A 23,211-nucleotide genomic window follows, 5' to 3' on the forward strand; every position below is an offset into this window, starting at 1 on the left:
TGTGACACGTCTTATAATTACCTACATCAGACTATGTAGTAGATTTACATACGAACACAAAAATTATCAACGCAGAAATACACAGGAATACACAAAAGCCTTTGATTCCTACTGATTTATGCGGAAGCGCAGAAGGGCCGTCACAAGTTATTTTTTGTTAGCTTATTTTTTATACAGCTCATACTATATCATCCAACTGAGCGTTTGAGATGTTATAACACTCGGACCCTCGTAGAAAGCTTCCTTATTTATGGGGACATTTCTTTGAAATTTTAACCATAGATGCTTCTAGTAAAGAAAAACATAGCTCACATAGGTATGGCTTTTTGGGACGTACTGATCAATGCCAGGAAAATGCGCCAAGTTACTCGGCTTGGGGCGAAATAAACTATTTTACCTGTTTTTTTATTTAATTGATTCTAACATGTAGAGGGTGGGCGAAAAGAAGAAATAGTATCGAATAAGTTTCCGTTTATGCGCAAGCACATCCCGACTTTGATATTTAATAAGACTGTTAACAAAATTCTAACTGTAGATCCACCCCACATGCTGAAAGTTATTTGATGGGAGTCGAAAGTGAAATAACTTTACGGAAATTTTTGAAGTGACAGATGTGCTTTACACATATGCTGCAATTCTATTTCAATTTCACGTGAAATTTTGCCGATACCAACCTAAAAAGATATAGCGGAATATATTGCAAATAAATGTATTAAAACGCATCCTGAAATTGCAAAATAAACATATGAAACTCAGAGAACTACAGGCAATTCGATGTCTTCTTAGATTCAAAGTTAATCTTTTGCTGGCTCCCGAGAAATAGGAGAACAGTTCAACAAATGAAACACTTTGTCATAAAGTTGCATAAACCTAACTTTAATGCGAAAAAAAGTCATCATCGAGTCGCCAGTTAATTATGTAAATGTAAAGGTTACACATTGCAGATGATCTACTTACTCAATTTTGCAAAATAAGAATGACTGCTTAAATTTGCAGGATGGAATCCAACGCTCTGGCAATAGAAAATGTGAATCGCACTCAAAAACTGCAAAAAATCTGAAAAAATTTTGTAATCGGTGATTTGTTTTGAAATCAAAGCCCTGTTGTACAATAAGGCAAATAAAAAGAGTGTCTATATCCTGACAATAATTTATTTTTCTTTGCCTTGCATATAGGCCACCAATACAACACGTGTGTACCCATAATGCATTCGTACGAATGAAAACAGTTTTATGATCATAATTATAACTCATAGACCATGAACATTAAAAGCAGTTGTTAATATTTGTTTGTTGTTATCGAAAATTAAAGAATAGAATTCTGATTCATACATAGGTACAACTTTTATCATACCCAGGAGTGACAACTAAAATATGACTAGAGCGGTTTACGCGATGTACATTCATATCCCGCTAGTATGGGATGCTTTACAATACTAATACTTTGTAAGGTGGATAATTAATTTTTTTACAGCAGAACTGAATCATCCCTATAATTATTTTTCCTCAGCATCTTAAATGGTACCGTTGCCACAAAATACAAAAAAAGTTGTAATTATTTAATTAAGAAAAATTTCAATTTCTTACTTACATATTTTCTTACTTCTCACATTCGGTTTGTGGCAACGTGCTACATATATACCAACTTGACAACTAACTCACCGGGTAGTCCGATGTTTCCCGGGAAAAAAATCGTGCGGATGCACAAAGTTGAAGCTTCATCTAATCGCAGAGGAGCTATCGAATACTCCCACCTAATCGCAGGGGGAGGGAATCGCAGCACCCCAATCGCGGGGGGTCTGTCGTAAACGCCTCACACAGCTTGTGAGAGCGGGTGAATCGTTGGCAATCACAGGTGGTCGTAACTGTGTACAACGCAACTTAGAGGGGTTCGTTTGCATAACAACCCGAAACTCAGAAAAAAGAATACGAGGGCGTATAGCTCTCAAAGTTACCGTGGAATCGACTATGGCTACCTTTTTTTCTATTTTATGGTTACGTTTTTATTAGATTCATGAAATAAGCCTGTAAGCAAGTGCCCTCTAAAAAATGTTCACCTAGGTACTTTGAAATTTAGTTTAGCCTGCATTAGGTAATAACAAACCAATGTCCAATGTGTGCCGACTTCGCTTTGGAGTATGAACATTGTGATGCTCCTCCAGATCCCAAAAAACGGTTGGAATTTTATTACATTCACTCGGAAAAGAAATGGTTTGATTTTTACTTACTATGTGGTGGATATAGGGCGGAGGTTTTAATTCTTAGCTACATTCATCGATAACTGGTCGAACTTTTTGAGCCTAGTGCACCATTGCAATTATCTGTAGCAGAATGCCAGCTTTTAATAGTGCAATTTGAAAAAAAGAAGGCACCAATACATTGTACGTGGGTAGTCCATTTGAAGGAATAGTCATTGATATCGCAGGCCCTTTGCCAGAGACAGTTGCTGGAAGTAAATATATCGTGGTGGTCATGGCCACTATTTCAGCAAAGGACAGAAGCATTATGTGCTGTACCAAATCAAGAAGCTACAACTGTTCTTTTAGCAGATTTGAAGTAGGTACCCCCGGACACTCTGCACATCAGCGCATTACTCTGGAACGCAAAGGGCACGATTTTGATGTTGTCCATGAGGAATCTAAAGATTTGTTTGAAGCACCAGTGGAGTAGGTACGCTTTGACTCACTGCAAAGCCATAAGCCAAGGCCGTCAAGATGTCCATCGGGGGTATTACCGTATAAAATCATTGAATAAGTAACTATGATTACTTATTCAATGATAAAATTCAAATTACGGTTTGGGCGCTTAAGAGAAATCTACGTGCAACGTCCCGAGGTGGGTAAAGTGTGTAATTTCCCACGGGAGCAGGGAGGATTTATTATCTGGTAACAAAAGACCGGTCTTGTGATAAGTCTATAGTTACGAAGATTTTTGGAATGCGCTACTTGCTACAGCACTTAAAACGGCATCAGCTACACTAATTCATGGCGTTATAAAGCTGGAAATCGCGAAAATTGGATATGGTCTTGATTGGACTGACGCGTCGTGCGCAATATGTTGGAGAGGTGGTATTCCAGGGCACCGGCATCGTCGTGGAAATATTAGTCAGTTGCTTTATCTCCAGAGGAATCCCTCAACCCATTCGTAAGATAGTGGATTGTTTTTTCTTCAAGAATGGAAGATGCACGAGGGGGTCGTCGTGCAAGTACCGCCAAGTTCGCGTAGTACTAGAGCTGTCTGGAACTGTGTCTCAGCTACTACCGTCGTCCGTGTTGATTGACACAAGTGTTTTAAGAGGGGGGGGGGGCAGTGTAGCGAACATTCCAGAAATCCCGATAGACATCGATGCGCCATGAAACGAACGAACGAACGAAAAGAACAATTGTCGTTTACTATATAAGCACATTGTAAGTGATAAATAATAATTACTGTTATAAATTAATTCATTTTAAAACTGCTATAAATTTATTGTTATAATTAGCTGTAAGATTGAATAAAAACCTCATATTCAACGATGGTTCCTTAACAAATGAGAGGGATGGGGGTTGGAATATATGGAGAGGTTGCATAAAGGATTAAAAAGCCCCTAATGTCGTGCTCACGCAATCAAACATTGCTATGAAGGAATTGGAAAAAAAAACAAACTCAGAGGATGCCGAACAAACAAATCAAAATTGTAGACGAAGAGATCAAGCGTTTTGAGACATAACAGAAGAAGGACTACAAATTAAAAACTTATGGCAGTGAAAACATGTGCCGCCAAACAAATACTGAACATGGACAACATATGACAATGTCTCACAATTTTACGCAACTTAAACGAAATACTACTCCAAAATATTACAATGTGGCTACATCAAGTGCGCATTCAATGTTTTTTTTTCATTAAATTTTAGCCTGCCTGAGTGAAGCTCGAATGTGGTATCAAAGGTAGCTGGTTCGAATCCGGGTTCTGGCATAGATATTTGTAAATGTATAGTGCCTTGGGTTGGTAGAGTAGTCTTGCCTGAAACCCCGCCCACTTCAAAAAATAAAATTAACTAAAAAAATGGCCGATATTTTATCGGTATCGGCTTTCATACATAGAAGCATCTGCCAAAAATGCTGTATCGGTCAATTGCTAACAGAAACAGATAGCTGTGGGACGCAAAAACTGAACTTCGGCTTTGTGCTAGAGTGCATTCGAAACCTGAGCCAGTTTGCTTAAAGCTGATAGCTATGCACACATCCTTTCTAGGGAAGAAGGAAAACTACATGTAAATTATCTCCACTTTATTAATACTTAAAATCATACGTGATAAACAGTATTCCTTCACAGGAACAACCAAAAAGTTGTAGTATGGAACATTATGGTACATGTACATACAACGTCCGTTTGTGATATTGTACGATCTCGGGCCATATTTTACGTGGCATTGTGCATGGACTGCTGTATGACAGGCCGGCCTTCCAATTTACTATAATCTAAGTGAAATTCCTTCGCCACTTTCCTCCAATTATGCACATCGAAAAAATAATACGTCCCCCTTTCGTACGTTGATGTTTTTTCAAGAAGAACCATGCCAGGTACCTGCGTTATCCACACTTTCTCTTCTGTATGATACCGCCACTCTCTATTGTACCTGCGACAAGATTGGCGTTGTACAAAAAAATTCAGCAGAAAAAGATGGTCGTACTTACAATTCTACTGCAGCTAAAACTTGAAAGACATCACCGCAATTGTTATAAAACATAAAAAATAAAAGATCGTCTTTATATCGGGTGAACTTCACTCCTGCAAGTTTATCTCTGAAACAATTAAAAAAATTATTATTCTTGATAGCACAGTGTAAAGAAGTTTATAACGTTGATAATAATGATTGAATAAAATGGAAGGTTTCTACATCTTTTTTCATACAATGAGATCATGTAAAAATTTATTTCAAATTTGATGGAGATCCCTATCCCAAGGTTGCGCACTAGCTTGTACCACTGAACTAAAAATATGGAACGCTAATGCCATGAAAATAAACTGACACAAACTGAATTCGCGCAGGTGCACCACCGAGTTTGCGCAGTAAGACACCGCGCAGCCGCCGCTAAAATATTTGGAAGTATCTACATATTGAGGAAAGTCAGATAACGAAGTAAATTTTGGATATTCTTTTACATGGACATTATGGAATAATTTGATGACATTATTGCTGCAGACAAAACAACCGTTAATTGCGTTAAGAATAAGACCGGATCCACTAAAATAAACACAGTTCAGTGACTGGATCTGTAAGCTCACACAATGCGCAAGCTCAGAAGGGCACCAACATCTGATTCACACAGAGTAAATTGTGTCATTTTGTTCTCGCGCATCCTTACCCATTGGCGTTCTAGTTTGTGTATATATTTCTGTGGCTTGTATGTGTAGAAGGTGTAAAAGATGATGACATTTATATAAACAAGTTATGGCCGTTTGCACGGACAAATTTAAGCGGAGCTTTGCTTAAGTGTAGCTAAAAATCCATGACAACCATTGTCTCAATAATCGCTGCCATGGATTTTAAGCTGCGCTTAAATTTGTCGGTGCAAACGGCTGCGCTCTCAACGAAATTGTGCTAAAATTAACGAAAAGAGCACATAAGTTGTTTATTGTGCAATAAGGAAATGCACTTTCAATTTTGCTCTACCAACTTAACCTTAACCAAAATAGAAGTATGACAAGAAGAGCACAAAATCTAGTTCCTGTGCATCAAGTCAATGAGTTTTGCCATTTCATCGAACAAATTGGCAAATAATTGAAAATCTTACCCACTGGAAATTACGGTTGATGGTTCCTTTATAAAAATTACAAGGAAAGTCTTTAACAAAAACTTATTAAGCCCCCCTAGGAAAATACCGGCCACCCCTGCTACTTCATTCTGGCTACGGTCCTGCATCCAGCGGCGGAACATTGATTGATAGGCCATACGAAGTTCGCAGGGTCTCCTAGTCAAGAATAATTTGAGAGTTAAAGAATCTAAAAAAAAATTAAATTACGTGGATGTCAACGTTATTTGCCCGATATGTAGTAGACAATCAAAAAATTCATTGAAATATTTAAGTGAATTTTATTAAGGCAACTTCATACAATAAATAATGTAATCCAATAACTACTGATAAATGATAAGCATCAAAGCCATATGGTATTTTGAGATAATCATATTTGCATGCAAAAATGCTACTCAAATCCTGAGATAAGCAAATATATTATCAACTCGAGACTTTTAGTTATCTCCAAATAAATACGTCACAAAATTTATCGTATGGTGTGATTGCAGTCCCGTAAAAAAAAGTAAGCAAATATAGGCATGTCAGATTTTTTTACACCGCCACTGACACTTTCTGGCATTCTGTTGTTTTTTTTATTATCACAGCCTACTCCTCTGGTGTATAAACATGTAATTAATTAATAGGTAGGTACTTTTGTGAAAAACATTGAATATGAATACCCTGAAAAATAAACGAGTGAGAGTTCCATTTGAACAAAAATAGTTATGGCACTTTGAAATTTGGAAATTTTACTGTTTCCTTGTGAACACCCTGTATCACTAAACCCAACTTTCTCATTATCAAAGTGTTACCCTTTACTCAGATTACCATTACCGATTAATGTATTTCTTAACTTCACAATCAAGCTGGTTACGATTCATTAAAGTGAGACTTGTTTATAGGGAACTACTCACAAAAAATTAATATTGATGGTAACGTTGACAAAAAACCTAAAAGTGAATAGGTTTCCATGGAGAGGTTAACAAATGGTATTGAAACATGCAAAAATATACAGGATGTTCTATTTAAAAAATCAGTTATTTATTGGGATACCCTATACATTCAAAAATAATTTCTGTGGATGAGATCTATAGTTGACATTTGCACTAAAGGTTTTTTAAATATTTTTTACCAGATATGAGCTAGGTAAAACCGACACTGTTGCAGGACCCTGTATGTGTATATAGATTAATTTTTCGCCTTTTTCTTACGTTTAATTTACACATAATTTTGTGAAAAAGAAAAAATTTTGAAAAATGGTTATTATTGTTTTCCGGATTCATTTAAAAAATAGGTATTGCAAAATAAATAACATTAAATTACAAAATGATAAAATTAAAATTGCAATCCGACGCTTTGTCTTTGCGCGTAATGCATATTTGTCATTCTGTTTATAAAATTTTGAGTAAAATTTATTATATCTACCCCAGATCTCTATATATGTATGCTTTTAGATATAGATAGAAATGTAATGTTTTAAAATGGGACATCCTATATATTTATAAATACATGGAAACTCCACAGTTCCTCTACCAATATTTATAAACATTTCACTACTGATAATACGAACTACCCATATGCACTTAGTGCCCCAATAAAAAAGATCATTTTTGCAAATAACTTTCAAATTTTTGATAAGGCAATCACGAGGGCAATCATAAATAATTGCTATTAATATAGTAAGTATATGACCTACTCTGAAATATTAGAATAAAATAGATAGTACTGGTCAACACCTTGTATATATAATTTTTTAAAGGTTTTTTAAGGTGATAGGGAAGGTTGTTTAAAGCTCGAGTTAAAGCTGTTACACAGATTTAAATTCTATCTTAATTTTCTTGATCACCCCGTATATCACATTTATGAAAAATAAACACTTGATCTCATTGTATAGGAGTAAGAGTGTCAAATGACAAATATCTAAAACCATGCCGAAAATGATTCCTTACCTGATAGCACTATTTACAAGATACTCAGGAGGAACATGAAAATCGATATCCTGTGGCCTACAAGGTTGTTCCGCCCACGGTCCTCCAAAGGTAGGATAAAGATTGTCTGGGGAGTTGAGATTCAGACCTAAGGCGGTTAAGTCTTGTCCTAACGCCAACGAAACTAAGTTCGGATCTGTTTCGGCTGCCCTGATAAATGTTAGTAATCCAACGATACCGAACTGATCGTTAACCATACTAGCCGGTATATTCGTCACTCTACCATCCGGATACGTTTGGATGCCCTGCTTCGTACTACTCTTTTCCGACGTCCTGGTGTCCGTGCCGCTATCACTTGCGCTGCTGCTACTGTTTTTGTCAGACTGGTGACCTCCACCGGGCGACGGTCCCTCTCGATGGTGCGTGCCCGGTAAAGCAGGGAAATCTTCTGATGACATGGTAAATTCATTTGATTCAGTCGTTGGTTGCTTCACCATCCCTACGTACGGCTTTGCACCCGGCATTGGGTTTGGTTGAGGAACATTGTCGGTGGCGTTTCTGTTTGTTAGTGAGGGAAATTCACTGAGGTCCAATAAAGGAGGAGTATTTGTATCTCCGGATCCAAATACTGACTGCAGGGAGTTGTAACCACCCAACGCACTCATGCTACCAATTTGGTTGCTGCCACTAAAATAATTACGTATAAACACATGAATCCGTCGACTGATAGCCAACTAACCCTAGCCCGGGCATCCCTCTTCGGTCCGAAGGTGCTCTTTGACCAAAAACTGGCGTTACATGACCAGACATCGAACTACCACCAAAACCGACATTTGAGCGAGCGAGGCTACTGCCCCCGATGTTTCGAGTAAAGTTCAAATTGGCCATTACTATCTAATCTTATAACCATCAATGGTTAGCATAACGAAACTATTTTTAACTGTATTTTATGTCCAAATGTTATATGTTGAATTGTTTGCACAAAAGACACAAATTACGTTAAGTACACTATTGGTTACATGCACGTTTGTAAAATAAGAAACTGATCGCATTCAATAAAAATTATGAAGGAAATATTATATTTGAAACCTGAAAAAATGTTGATAGACAAAATTATATAAAAAAATATTTGTATAGGATGTTATTGTACAACTCTTTTCAGCCATTACCAATATAACTGTCAAAAACTGATCACTATTACAGATTTCCATTAATGGTAACGTTCTACATATACACAGTTGATAGTGGGGAATACAGAGGACGCTGTCAATTGTTACCATTTATGTATAGAGATTGCGCCACATGACTGATATTAAAAGCACAGATTTAAAAATCTGTGATAAATGTTTCCGCACAAAATCTGTGGTTTCGGATCGGGTGCCTAACCAAGATTGGGCCTGACATCAGAAAAAATAACAAGTAAACAGGTTTTCGCCCTAAGGCGAGTAACTTTAGTGCCTTTTCTATGAATTGATAAGTAGGTAACGGGCGATCAAAAATGAGTTGCTGTCGAGTTGCCTTTGGAAGTTCAAATTAAATACGATTTCCCATGTAAAACAAAAGTTTCAAAGGTGACTCGACAGCAACTCATTTTTGATCGCACAGTACTTCCCAAAAATGATTTTTACAGTATGCGATATGTATGCTTTTACTAGAAGCATCATTGGTTAAAATTAAACAAATATATCTCAATAAATAAGAAAGATTTTTGCTCAGGTGCCACAGCTATAAGCTACCAAATACAAACGAACTAATATATATTGATGATGATAACTGTAGTTAAGGCCACGGATGAACTTTCGATGCTCTTCCAGAAAGTCGCCCGGGTGGTAGCAAGGAGTACAGGAACACATTTTCACCCGCGATGATGCAATTTACCTACCGCGAAGACCAAGGTACATTTAAACACACCATTCTGTTGAAAATGGAAATCTGTGGGAGCCTACAAGCTACAAGCACATATTGTAGTGATCTTTAGGGCCCCCATCCGGAACTGCAATCTCAACTTACCCTATACTTACGTACAATTGGCAATCTGGGGAAAACTACAAGCACAGCCATTTAACTTCAATGCCGAATGTCGGACGTTTTGCACCACTTTAGAATTTGTGTAAAAGTAGGTTCAGGCGGTGTGGTAGTGGATCGTATACCTACTCCTACATTGTGTTACCTATACTGTTGTGCCCGTAACGTGGTTGGTGGTAATAAGGCAACGAATTAAGTAAATCAACTCAGTAGGTACCGATTTCCAGTAATTTAGTAAAATTTATTTAACATCGGAACAAGGCAATTTTACATTTCTTCTTCTCTGATGGTTAGTCCTTTTATTACCTATTGATAATTCACAGAGAATAGTAGTCAGTTCTTGATTTCACAGAAAAGGGACGACGTGTCCTTAAAGACTGTCGAACGCAGGCCTTTTTGCCTTTAAGAGTACTTTCCTCCGACAAACCGTTTTCGAGGTCTTTCTTAAAGTTTGACCTCAGCAATGGACATATTTCTTCAAGACATCCCATTCGCCCTGTGTGAGTACTCTCTTCCCACAATCCGTTCTTGAGATATAAGGGAATGTATCCGATTACGATATGAGGGATCGAGGAGGAGGACTTTGTAGAAATTAATTCCTTTTATAAGAGTACAATGAAGGATAAATCATAAAACTAGTTCCACTCCCCTTCCCTCTTCTTTTGATAAGGAGTCAGATAGTAGGGCGGTAGTACCTTTTATTGAGACAAATTTAATTTCTACAGACGGACGGACGGACGGATTCTTAAAAAAATGCGCTAAAAAATAATAAATACGTTATAGATACTTCCTACTTGAGATACCATGTCTACAAAATTGTGAATACAAAAAAAAACGTGCATGTGAAAATACTAACTGACGTGTTCTAGGATTTTTCTAGAACCTACAAACTGTAATTGTAAATGAATCTGTAAAATAAAATAAAACTTTGTGATATTTTTCAGAAACTAGTGAAAATGGTAATTATTTCTATACCTACGTATTGTAACCTGTAACTCTTGAAAAATCGACTGTTGTGCATGAAAAATGGTACCTTTTATTAGGCAATATGTTTGCGATAATAATTTATTCGAAGTAATCCACATTTATCAGTACTGGTTGTTTGAAATCGCTACCAATTTCATTCTATGGTTTTATTTTTCAACCAGACTGTTTAAACGTTACGTTTGAAGGTTTTAGAATGGATAAGGCCCCAATTTTAACCAAAGTTGGATTTTTTAAACGCAGTTATTGAACATATGTAGGTACATTTTGTTATTTAATGCGTAGTTGTGCAACATTGTTTTGTGACAGAGAAAATCGATACAATTTCCGTCGCAATGATTCATAATCCGTTCTATATTAAGAAAACTTATAATTTAATCTAATTTGCCAAATCCAATTGTACTTTTCGAAACCTTAAAAACCCTTTAAATTCGTCTGTCGAACGCAGGCCTTCACAATTCTGGTGGAAACACCTCAAAGCAGCAGTAAACTTAGACGAAACAAGTGCGAGTGCGTGCGTTCATCAAACCTCATGGTTGTTGCTGTTAGAGTATATAAAAAGTCAACACCGAATGGTAAGGTTACAATTTACCTGGGAAAAAGAGAATTCGTAGACCATTTAGATTACATCGACCCGATTGATGGAGTTATCGTGGTCGAAAATGATTATCTTAAAGGAAGGAAGATCTACGGCCAAGTGGTCACTACGTACCGCTATGGCCGAGAGGAAGATGAGGTTATGGGAGTTAAGTTCAGCAAGGAAATGGTAATCGCAGCGGGTCAGATTGTGCCAAAGAAAAATGAAAAACACCAACTCACCGCTGTTCAAGAAAAACTTATCAAGAAACTGGCACCTAACGCTTACCCCTTCACATTCCACTTTCCCGAAATGGCACCTTCATCCGTAATACTTCAGAAGGGCGTTAAAGAAGAAGGAAAGCCGTTAGGTGTAGAGTATGCACTTAAAATATACGTTGCCGACAACGAAGATGATGTGGGACATAAGCGGAGCACCGTTATATTAGCAATTAAGAAGAGTCAATCGACTTCTGATGTTCATTCTAATCGCCAACCAAGCTCCATTGTATCAAAAGGCTTTACTTTCTCAAGCGGAAAGATTAATTTGGAAGTTACGTTAGGCAAAGAGATATATTTCCATGGAGAAAAAATTGCGGCTAACGTTTTGGTAACGAATAACTCGAGAAAATCTGTGCGAAATATTAAGGTCTACATAGTACAACACTGCGAAATAACAATGGTAAATGGTCAATTTTCCAAGTACGTCGCAGAATTGGAAACACGCGAAGGATGTCCCATAACTCCAGGCGCTTCATTTAAAAAAACTTTCAACCTAACTCCTTTGGCTTCCAGCAATAAAGATTGTCGAGGTATCGCTTTAGATGGTTACCTTAAAGATGAGGAAATGAACCTCGCCAGTTCCACTCTGGTTCCCGAGGGAAAATGTGCTGCAGATGCCATCGGCATTATAATTTCGTATTCCTTGAGAGTGAAATTAAACTGCGGTACCCTTGGAGGGGAGTTGGTAACCGATGTACCTTTAAAGCTCATTAACCCTGCACCTGGGACAATTGAAGAAGAAAAGGCGAGATCTTTGAAGAAACTAAAATCAATCGAAATCGAGTACAAGAACAGTTTCGCCGATGACGACGACTATATTGAAAACTACCCCCGCATGGGCAATAATCAATCGGATTAAAATCATCGAATTATTTATGTATATTACGTTATCAATCAAAAAGCACGTAGGTACAAAGTTATTAGTGGCTTAGTTCTATTTTTTGTTTACCTACAGTACATACAAAATATGAATAGTTTTTAGAAATAGCCCTAAGTGAATTCCTTGTATGTAGGTACCTATCTGCATTAAAATATATGGAAGTAGCTTAACTGTAAGGCTCCATACCAGACGCACCTTTTATTTACATTAAGTATGTAGTGCTTTGGTTCTATTTAAAAATATGTGTAACCATTATAACTTCACTGTTGCATAGTTACCAAGTGTGATTACATGTGCTTATATTATCACCATTAATAGTATCTACTGAAATTGTACTAAGTTTAAATAAAGAATAAAATTCTTCCTTCAGAATTGCACTTTGCATTTGCGTGTGTAATAATTCACAACTAAGGGACCTGTCATTCTACCCACCAAAATTAATAACAAAAAGTGTTTTCCCGAGAAATTTTGGTGCAGTCGATTTTCGGTAAAAAAGGAAGGTTATACACTGCCTTTTTTTGAGCCCCCCAAAAAAAATTGTCTCAGATCGACCCGGAAAAAAAATTTTCTTATAGAATGTGGCCTGTAGAATCCATAATTGCAAACAGTTCCAAGATTGGGCTACTAGTTCAAAAGTTACAGCCCTTTGAATTTTTTTTCGAAATTGGTTTCTATATAGTCTATAACTTTTGATTGAGAAGTCTGATCGAAAAAGTACGAATTGTTTTGGATTCTACGCACCAAAATTAATAAGAAAAACTGTTTTCCCGAGAAATTTTGGTGCAGTCTATTTTTGGTAAAAAAGGAAGGTTATAACACTGCCTTTTTTTGAGCCCCAAAAAAAAATTGTCTCAGATCGACCCGGAAAAAAATTTTCTTATAGAATGCGGCCTGTAGAATCCATAATTTCAAACAGTTCCAAGGTTGGGCTACTAGTTCAAAAGTTACAGCCCTTTGAATTTTTTTCGATATTGGTTTCTAGTCTATAACTTTTGATTGAGAAGTCTGATCGAAAAAGTACGAATTGTTTTGGATTCTACCTGGTCATAGACATACGTGTGTGGGATTATGGGATACGTCTACATATGAATGTAATAGATCTTATGAAAGGTAGCATCATAACATAAGTACAAGACAAGACAATCTATTCACCTCACCAAAATTTATTTGAGCAATATTCGGATAATGAAGAGATACCCACCACGTGTAGTCAATGGTATAGCATTAGGCACCATGCCTATGACATGATTATAAACCGGCGTGTGTTGGATGAGATATCTCTCTCTGATCAGGCGGGGTATAAAAGATTCGATTAAATCAGAAATAGATAGCCGAAAAGAGGACAGAAACACGAAGTAAACCGATTGGATGAGGTGTTCCGGGTGAAAAATTCTTAGGGACTGTCCTTTGAAGGCAAAAGTCCTGTGGATATCGAAAGTTTCGGGAATGACCGCCGAACAAATGTGGATGGTTAAAGTTAAAACTGTTCACCTATTTAGATCTTCGGGGATTAGACGGAATTTTTCCAGTACTTCTACAAAGGGGAGTTGAACAAATTGTCCTCTAAAGCTAAACTATGGGCAGTTTTCAGGGCGGCTATTGCCCTGAGGTATGCGTGGAGAGAAGTAAACCTAGGCCTTTTACATGAATAGAAAAGATGCTTGAAATACACAGTGGAGGAATCGCTCAGGCGCAAGGAAATCCACATGACAGTCTGCAAGTAGACCTCCTGCATTTTAAACAACAGAAATATCCATGCTGATGTCAACGAACACATTGTGGTTGTACATGCCGCGAATAAATAAATAAAATGAATAAAAGATGTTATTCGTTATTAAATTAAACAGGTACAAAATAAGTAATTAACAATTTAAATGTAAAAACGCAGATACAAGTATCCTTTGACAATGCTGTCGATGAACTGATTTTACTACAAAAGTATTGAACTCTTAAAATACTAAAAAGGGTCGGACCGTTCGCAGCGCATGGGGCTAGGTCAAGAAGCCCGCCCTTATTCAATGGGAATATTGCCTTTCACTTCAACAAAAGATAAACTCAGTGGGACTCTCTAGAGAAGGACATTGCGCCATTCTCAATGAGCTGTCTAAAATAAACGTTATAGAAATGATTCCTTACAGAATAAAGCAAATGTATTCCACAAAAGTCCTTATAGTATAATTTTACCAACAGGGGTTGAGAGCGCAATGGAACCCCAAAACTGGTTGGGGATCCGTCTTACTATACGGATGATTCCGTAACAGATAATGGAAATCTGCGCTCAAACGTTGATAGGGAGTAATCTTGAGAACAGGAACAAATCCAGGCGGCATTAAAAGCCTCAAGGAAACATGAAGTTCTGGTTTAGTGCCGTAGTACATTGGAAATCTGCATCAGCTTGCGGAAAATAATAACGTGGGCCTACAGTCATTAAGGGTAATGAAACTAGCCAGAGCAGATCGACAGATGCATTTTATAGGACCCCAACCGGTATGTGGAATTACACATGTAACGATGGGAAATGAAATTCCATGGCACGAAGGATCAACTTTGGAGAGACACAAGGCCAAAGGTGCTCTCCGTCCAAAGAGTTAAATACTGTTGGTTGCACATCTAAAAACCATATACAGGTATGGAAAAAAAATTATTGCGGGTGCGACTTATAATAAACTAGAAAGAAACCCAATAAGCCTTGTATGAGTGTAAGAGAGACATAACGTTACCAATGTTGACATTGACAGTATCAATTAAACGTGTCATTGATACTACTCAAAAGACGCATGTATGCCATCAGCGCTTTTATGTTGTTCAGTTTTCTATCTCACTTCACACTCATGTAATGTTTATTGAGTTTCTTTCTAGCTTATTACTATAAGTCAGACCCGAAATAATTATTTTCCATATCTACCCGTATCGGGCGATCAAAAATGAGTGACTGTCGAGTCGCTTTTCGATTTCGCATATAAACAAAAATTCCAAAGGTGACTCGACGCGACGGTTACTCATTTTTGATCGCTATGTATATTCACTTACCGAAGTCATTTGTAATTGTCTACCGAGATAGCTGAAGCGTTGTCGTCATTCTCAATAATCTCGTCCATAAAAGATTGTGTCTATTTTGTAACAATCATAATAACATGAACAATATCACATAATAATGAACATAAAATAATATCAAACATACATACGTTACAATTAAATTGTCTCACACATCACATTAAACCAATTATTCCTATTAAGTTAATGACAGCACGGTCATATAATCCTATGGCAATAATTATACATTGCGATATTAGTTGCCATGGGTTTCAATTTCGACTTCCAGTCAGACAGACCGTACTATAAAGTCAATCATTCCATCATTTGATGATACTCATAATAGGCAGTACTTATAGTAATTATCTAAATGTACCCATGGTTAAATATTCTTTGCCGGTACCGGTTCGATATGAGGTCTACTCCATTTCCAGACTACCTAACACAAACACCGGTTTAGAAATATCAAAAGAAATCATGTAATGAAATGGGTATGGAAACTTTTACGAAGACATGCAGCTGACAAGTTTGTTACTGTTTTCAATATATTAGTAATTTGATCGTAGTTTTAAACTCTTACTTACCTATTATTATAAAGAGCTACTAAAAAAATTCAGCGTCATTATAGTTGGCGGTGATAGTGTTTATCGTGAACTAATTTATTTCGAGTTGTGAATTGAGTTAAAAATTCAAATGTCTAATTAAGCCGTATTTTCATAATTAAACCTCCATTGCCAACTTGACGCTGAATTTTTTGAATCGGTCGAGATATGACTATAAATAAATAAATAATTATTATACTTCACCGCTAACCGCTTATTGAACTATAGATACTACGTGAACTAGATAACTCTGAGGTAGACTGTATGTCGAACCAATTGCTCTGAAGCAGGTCGCCATACCGCGTATCGAATCAGATACTATTCGAGAAGGGAAGTGATAACAGATGGCGCTACCACAAAACAAAATGGGCGGTGTAAACGGGGTTAAATTGTGTTTTGTATGTATCGTATCATATCCAGTGAAACACTGAGGCACACAACAATAATTCTTGCTCTTATTTTTTTTTAAAGAGGACGAATTTAACGTACATTCAGCCATAATGCTTATTATTTATCCCGTTTAGGTTAGTTACATATTTCTCCGCCACGTGTCGCGTCGATCTCTCCCCTTCTCGAATAAGGGGGACCGCATATCGAACCGGCACCTCTTTGCCATGATATAGGAACTGGATAATTTAATCAGTATAATTCGAAACTTTTTTGCACATCATGTCCTTCATTTTATATATGAGGAAGTCTGGCAAAGCGTTCGAAACCTCACGTGTCCGTTTGTATATCAAATTGGAAACATTATCTTCCAATGCAAAGTATGTTTTTGGAATCATCAACTCTTCATATAAATTGCGAACTATGCGAACGCTTTCCGTGTTTCGTTTTCCATAGTTTTCGGATAAAGCACGTCTTTGAGATGCGTTGGCTCTGCGCACAGCTGTCATTATCAGCCAGGTACACTTCCCTTCCTGTATATCTGTCCCTTCCTTTCCCGTAATGCCAGAATTTCCAAAACAATCTAAAAAATCGTTCTGAAAATTGGAAATTGTTAAACGAATTACCTACAACTTGATCAGATCATACTTGTAGTTGAAAAAAATAGCTCATCTCAAACAAAACGTCGAAGTGGGGTTTAAACTCCTCGTGATTAAGTTTACCGGTTAAATACAAAGCTACTCTAACCGGAAACTCGCAGGTATAGTAATGAGTTTTATATTTGACAATATTTTTGTATTTATCTTCGGAGTAAAAATCTAGATCGCACCTTCCATTTTTAGTTGCAGGCCGTAAGGTATCCAAAGCTTGCCCAAGACCAGTGAAATACATTACAAGGCGGAATAATTCAACTAAATGTATGTAACATTTTTGGTTCGAAAAATGTGTTTTTAAAATATCGTACACCGAATTTTCAATCAAACTAGCATCAGTCAAAGCGCGCATACCAATACCTTCAACCAAATACCAACAAGGCGCTCCTCTTCGCATTAAAGATGCATCCATAATGTCATCTTCTATTAATATTGCGGCATTCATCTAAAACAAACTATGAACTTGACATAAATTTGTTTTGATATTTAAGTACCATTTCAATGCACCATCCTATTATATGTGCCAATCGTAAATTTTCTGGCGTGAGTCTTTCTGCAGATTCCAAGAGTTTGTAAGCGGTAACAGTTGCCCTGACACGAATCTTTTTTCCTCTCGGCACGTTGTAGATCAAGGTTTTGGCATATCGTTCCATGGCATCAGATATTTCATTCGTCCGCATTGTCGTCAATGTTTTAGTTAAGTCGACAAAACAAGGCATACACTCGTCTATGGATGTTTCGTGTAATTTGGAGTCAAATTGGCTTGAAAAACTACTGCAAAAGAGGAGTTTTATTAGAAGAATATTTGTATTTACTACTAGCATACGAATAAACATCAAAATTGAGAAGGAAAAGAATGTGGCTTGGTCATGTGCTAAGAGGGAATATTTTGCTGAAGAGCATGATCGAAGGAGGCGTGGGGGCTACGAGGAAGAGAGGAAGAAGATGAGCGAAGATGCGGATATGAAAAGAACGACTATGGATAAAGAGGAGTGGAGATGAAAAAAAATGAAGCTTCGTGTAGCAGGTAAACTAAACAACAAAATGGGAAATCATTTTTACAATCGCGACCTGCAAGAATTGATCGATATCTCGACGAAATAATTAGAATGGCTTTGAAAGTCAAATAAGGACCTACGTCAATATTTAATCGAATAAAGGTTTAGAACTTGCTTTCCAGCTAATGATAGCGAAACATCAATTGATTATTGTCAGTATTCGAGTTTGATACTTTTTCCGACGAAATTTAACCCTAAATCTCTGATTAAAACCGCCTGGTGGCATTCGGTAAAAATCCAATATGGCGTCCACCTGTAGCTTCTGCATCTAGCGTGGTATAGAAAATCTCATAGCAGATTCAGATTCTCCGAAAGTGCCCATAGATTGGAACCGTCCATATCCGACCGTTTAAGCTAGGGAAAATGAAAAAGAAATTTGTCTTTTTCAGTTTATCGGTGATATCTCAGTTATTTTTAAAGATTTTTCAAAAATGTTAAGTGTGTTTTTTTACTCACAAAAGGAGGCAACTTTGCCCCCGTTTAACCCACACTTCATCTCTCATCATTGCGGAGCTCCCAATGGTAGGCCACGAATATGAACCGCCTTGTATACATGTCTTTAACCAGTTGTTGAGCAATTTGAATCCGGCGCCCATTTTGAATCACCTATTAAACATGTAACTTACGCACTTCTAGTAATAGGAAGAACCTAAAATTAACTTACTTGAACAGAAATAGTGTGTATGGCTGTTGGTTTCGTAGCGTTGATTGCAAAAGATTCAAGTTTACCCTTGTAAGTAATTTACACCGTCTTGTTATACAAAACACATGTTTGGATATGTAATTGCTAAAATGAGTGCATTACAGTTTGGTCAATTAACGTTGACATTTATGCTGGTAGTAGTATAATAGGTACCTATATACAGTGAATTTTTTTTAAATGCGAACATAGGAGTTTGCATGCAATGTAATTTCCCTATGTTCGATTTAAAAAAAACACATCAATCTATTGAGTAGTTCAAATGAGTAGTAGATACAATTGACAGCTGTCACATTTTTAAAAATACCGTCGTCCAATTTAATTACGAAATCGGTTAGGTTATTGCTTAGAATGTCAAGGAGGACACTTCGAACATTTATTGTAATTGTTTTCGGTATTTATTTTCTTATTTTCATCATTTATGTATTGAATAGATAGTGTGTGAGGTCAAGTTATCGTAAGTTTCAGAAAAATGTATCCTAAAGTTGCTGTGGCCTCACACGGCTTATTTAAAAAAAATCTTACCGAGTGCTCTTCATCATAAAGACTATTAGAGTTGCTGTTCATAGTCACACAAGTTGCGCGATTTGGGAAGGTGAACCGCGCACACCTCATAGATTGATGTGTTTTTTTAAAAATCGAACATAGGGAAATTACATTGCATGTAAACTCCTATGTTCGCATTTAAAAAAAACTCACTGTATAGCGCACTATAGCTAAGTATATTCTAAGATCTGTAGTATGATCTTTGGTAGTATATTCAAGAAAACATGCTTTACTTAACCATAAATGTTAATTAATTCTCTATCTCACATTAACATTAAATTAAAAAATTACGCACCATCAAACAAATTGCTGTTTCCAATGGTTTTGCGAAGTATGAATTGTTAACTTATCTTGAAAGCATACATTAAAAAAACGAACAAAACAATCTAACCACGACTGTGTATTGTTTTAGTAAATTGAATAAGAAATATGTTTAATTGCACGCTTATCCTTCAAGGACTATAATTTTCCATTGGATGTAGTGTTCCATCTCTCGTTAAATGTGAAACGTGTGGGTTAATGAAGTATGTAATAAAACGTTGTTTTGACACGTTTTTTTAATTGTCTTCTTAGGCTATCGATTTCGATCTATTGTGGTCATCCTCAGGCCGAGCGTCATAAACATAAAAGCAATGAAAAGTGGTTTGATGTAATGCTGTTAGCTGAATTGGCACAGGAAAGAAATATTTGTATAAATTGTGCACAACTCTTGTGCAAATAAAGCGCATTTTTTAAACGTAATAACTTTTGTTTTGACATCACCAATGGATATATTTCTAGCAGACGTCTCAATCGCCCTTTGTGAGTACCCTCTTCCGACAATCCGTTCTTGAGGCATAAGGGAATATACCCGATCACGATAAGAGGTCGAGGAGGAGGGCTATGGTTGGTAGAAATTATTTCCTTTCGTTAAGACCTTTCATTAGAGTACCATGAAGGATATAACTAGTTCCACTCCCCCCCTGCCCCCTCAGGCCCCGTCGCTCACTGATCTTGAAAAAGAGTCGCACGGGAAAGTTATAGTTTGTACCCCCTTTTTCTAAAGTTTAACCAAAGTTCCAACCACTAAAGGCATGCGTATAAAAATCTGAGACCAATTGGTTGTCGTATCTAAAAGTTATGCACGTTTTACTTTCAAAAACAGCATCTCAGGAAATAATTCGTGGGGGGGGGGGGCCTTTTAGACAGCGAAATTTGATGGCCGACTGGCACATCTTCACCTACTGCAAAAATTCCAGGACTCTAGGACCATTCCCCTAGAAGTAGTTCAAAACGGCAGAAGTGGGTCCGGACGGATGGAGGGACGGGCGGACAAAACGCAAACAATAGCACATTTTTTTTAATTCTTAAAAAATGCGCTAAAACGGGTCAATAAAGTGGTCTAAACTCACCTCGGGAAGGTTCGCGAAGGCATGACATCAAGTACCTTAATACCGGGTGATTTAAAATAACTGCATATAGTTTGAATTTCGCGTTTAAAATTTAATGTTTCCGGTCACGGTTTTCCCCAATACATTAATCACCACTGAATACTGATCTATTTTAAAGAGAGGTCAGTGATATACATCTAATCACCTTCTAATCACAGTAACTACAAATTACAATCCATTGGCGTCGGTTTTTTTACGTGTGTTTTTATTTTCTTGTCTCTATACCACAAACCTTGCATTTTACACCAAATAGTTCTTTTTAGAGCTACATAAAAGAACACACTTTATAAGGATTATATATAACCCCAGTTTTTTGTTAGAATCGAGAATGGCTTTTACCCCTGAACATGATGCGTTCATATTAATGGCGCATTACGCAACACGTTTAGAGTGTAAACATTCCAAGAATTTCCAATTTTTTTTTGTGGGCCCTAAAATTAGCCCATGTCTTTCGGAGCTGCAAAATGGTGTCACACAATTGGTTGATAGCCTAACATGAGAAACAAAATCCTGTGAGCAGGTAAATTTTTTCAATGATTGCTTTGTTTGTGTCGGCGGCCTATAGATAGCGTTTTAAAACCTGAAGCAAAGAGTAACTATAATAATACTCTTTGCCTGAAGTACCTAACTAAATTTAGAAAATATCTCAATCATTAGTGATCCTTAGGGAAAATCGTGTTGTCAAGTCAATTTGGCGGATTGGAGTCCCATTTTCGAGCAGTTAAAAGCGAATTTTGGAAAAACTTGCACCCCTCAAGTTCGAGGGGAACCAGAGAGAATATCTTACTTCAAAAATTTATTGCCTAATTTGCACATACAGGGTGTTCCATCGTTATTGCAGGTGTCGAAGCAAAAAAAGTCCATATGGTGTAGAGTGCGACCACAATCCCTAAAAATTTGAAGGGGATGATAGTGTAAATACTAAGTGGTACATGCGTTCAAAAAGTCTTGCTTCCCTTAATTAGAGACATTATTTTTAGCGCATTCTCCGATCATCTGTATTGTGAAATTGTATGGATTTTCAACAACCATATGAATTTTGATATTTGGGTGTCAAAATTATGGGTGTCGTTGGAAAAATATGTGACGTTGAGAAGCGACTTTCATGCATTGTGAATGCAATTGCACGAAAGGAATTCCGATCTCTCACAATTATGAATTGTGTTGTTTCAATCTGTACGATACTACGCAGCTGTAAATACTCTTTGGCGGCTATTATGAGCACGATTATCGAAAAATGCCTCTTGGTAAGTATCAAAGTGCGCTGTTAATCTATAAAGGATGCATAATTAATAAAGCACATCTGCAAAAGATATCAAAATAAAACCTTCTCAATTCGTATGGAAGATGACATTGAGAATAGACTCCTTAGATTTTGCTGCCAAAAATCTTGGCTAAACTTTGTTCTTAAAAATCTGCCCAATAAGCTAGATTAAAACCTCCATGATGTTCGATCCCTAAAGGGTGATTTTCTCAAGATGATTGTTTCGTCCAAACAATCCGCTTACCCTTTGTAAGCATTTTTATCTATAATGGCCAACACGAACATCATAAATCGTATAAAAAACATACCAGCTTATTTTATGATGGACAACTACTATACGTATACCACGTTTGTGGGATTCTCTAAACAGAAATAGTGAGGATTCATATATGGACCATACTATGCGGATTAGCCTTTTCCCCAACAAAAACCGATGTTTACGTCTTTTGGCAACAGCATATTGGGTATACCAAGGTAGTATATCATGGTATATGACTTGGGTAATTGAATTACTTTTTAAAAGCTGGTGAACAATCAAATCTAATGGCGGCCATTTTGAAGCATCTTTAAATATGTAACTTACTTCAGGATCCAGAAACCTAAAAATTAACTTACCCATGAGTTGAAGACCAATAGTGTGTGCGCTGTTGGCTTCGTAGCGTTGTTTGTAAAATATTCAAGTTTACTCGTGTAGATAATTGAGACAGTCTTGTTATACATAAACGCATGTTTAGATATGCAATTGCTAAAATAACATTACACGGTGGTTGTATTAATCAAACTTGATATCAATAAGTAGTAGTAGTAATATTGGAGAATATATATCCACAAAATTGGTACGAGAGACGAAAATAACTGAACAACTAGAGGTAGACTATGCAAATTTATTGTTTCGGGTTCCTGCTACGTGGTTATGGTACACAAAGATAATATTGCTACAGTCTGCTTGGTTTTGCATTTAATTGCACTGATACCTCGCTAAATGGACTGAAAGGTACCCACAATCAAACCTGATTAGATAATCCGGGAGCACTGTACGATACACAATCAATCCACCGACACCACTATACAAATGCATGCACG

At 36.9% G+C, this 23,211-nt stretch overlaps 3 protein-coding genes across 7 annotated transcripts; 1 reads left to right on the forward strand and 2 right to left on the reverse strand.

Moving 5' to 3' along the window:
• Window positions 1-4,256: 4,256 nt before the first annotated feature.
• Window positions 4,257-8,860, reverse strand: LOC116173825 (CCR4-NOT transcription complex subunit 2). The gene is made up of 4 exons (XM_031491535.1): window positions 8,448-8,860; window positions 7,730-8,395; window positions 4,680-4,787; window positions 4,257-4,621 (listed from the first exon to the last, which is right to left on the reverse strand). The coding sequence occupies exons 1-4, from the start codon at window positions 8,594-8,596 to the stop codon at window positions 4,405-4,407; spliced, it is 1,140 nt and encodes a 379-aa protein (XP_031347395.1). The 5' UTR covers window positions 8,597-8,860; the 3' UTR covers window positions 4,257-4,404.
• A 2,295-nt stretch (window positions 8,861-11,155) lies between these two features.
• LOC116173824 (arrestin homolog) lies at window positions 11,156-12,832 on the forward strand. Its single transcript, XM_031491534.1, has one exon. The coding sequence runs from the start codon at window positions 11,250-11,252 to the stop codon at window positions 12,432-12,434; it is 1,185 nt and encodes a 394-aa protein (XP_031347394.1). The 5' UTR covers window positions 11,156-11,249; the 3' UTR covers window positions 12,435-12,832.
• Window positions 12,833-15,548: 2,716 nt separating this feature from the next.
• On the reverse strand, window positions 15,549-23,011 carry LOC116174916 (farnesyl pyrophosphate synthase-like). 5 transcript variants are annotated; one of them, XM_031492944.1, is made up of 6 exons: window positions 22,744-22,871; window positions 18,853-18,975; window positions 18,645-18,794; window positions 17,625-17,904; window positions 17,126-17,575; window positions 15,549-17,073 (listed from the first exon to the last, which is right to left on the reverse strand). In XM_031492944.1, exons 3-6 carry the CDS (start codon window positions 18,782-18,784, stop codon window positions 16,726-16,728), a joined length of 1,218 nt encoding a protein of 405 aa, XP_031348804.1. In that variant the 5' UTR covers window positions 18,785-18,794; window positions 18,853-18,975; window positions 22,744-22,871; the 3' UTR covers window positions 15,549-16,725. The 5 variants fall into 5 exon arrangements, with proteins under 5 accessions (XP_031348804.1, XP_031348805.1, XP_031348806.1 ...); XM_031492945.1 differs by lacking the exon at window positions 22,744-22,871 and adding an exon at window positions 19,730-20,185; XM_031492946.1 differs by lacking the exon at window positions 22,744-22,871 and adding an exon at window positions 19,414-19,461.
• Window positions 23,012-23,211: the final 200 nt, after the last annotated feature.

Source organism: Photinus pyralis, unplaced genomic scaffold, assembly GCF_008802855.1.
Source record: "Photinus pyralis isolate 1611_PpyrPB1 unplaced genomic scaffold, Ppyr1.3 Ppyr1.4_LG6, whole genome shotgun sequence".
NCBI lineage: Eukaryota > Metazoa > Arthropoda > Insecta > Coleoptera > Lampyridae > Photinus > Photinus pyralis.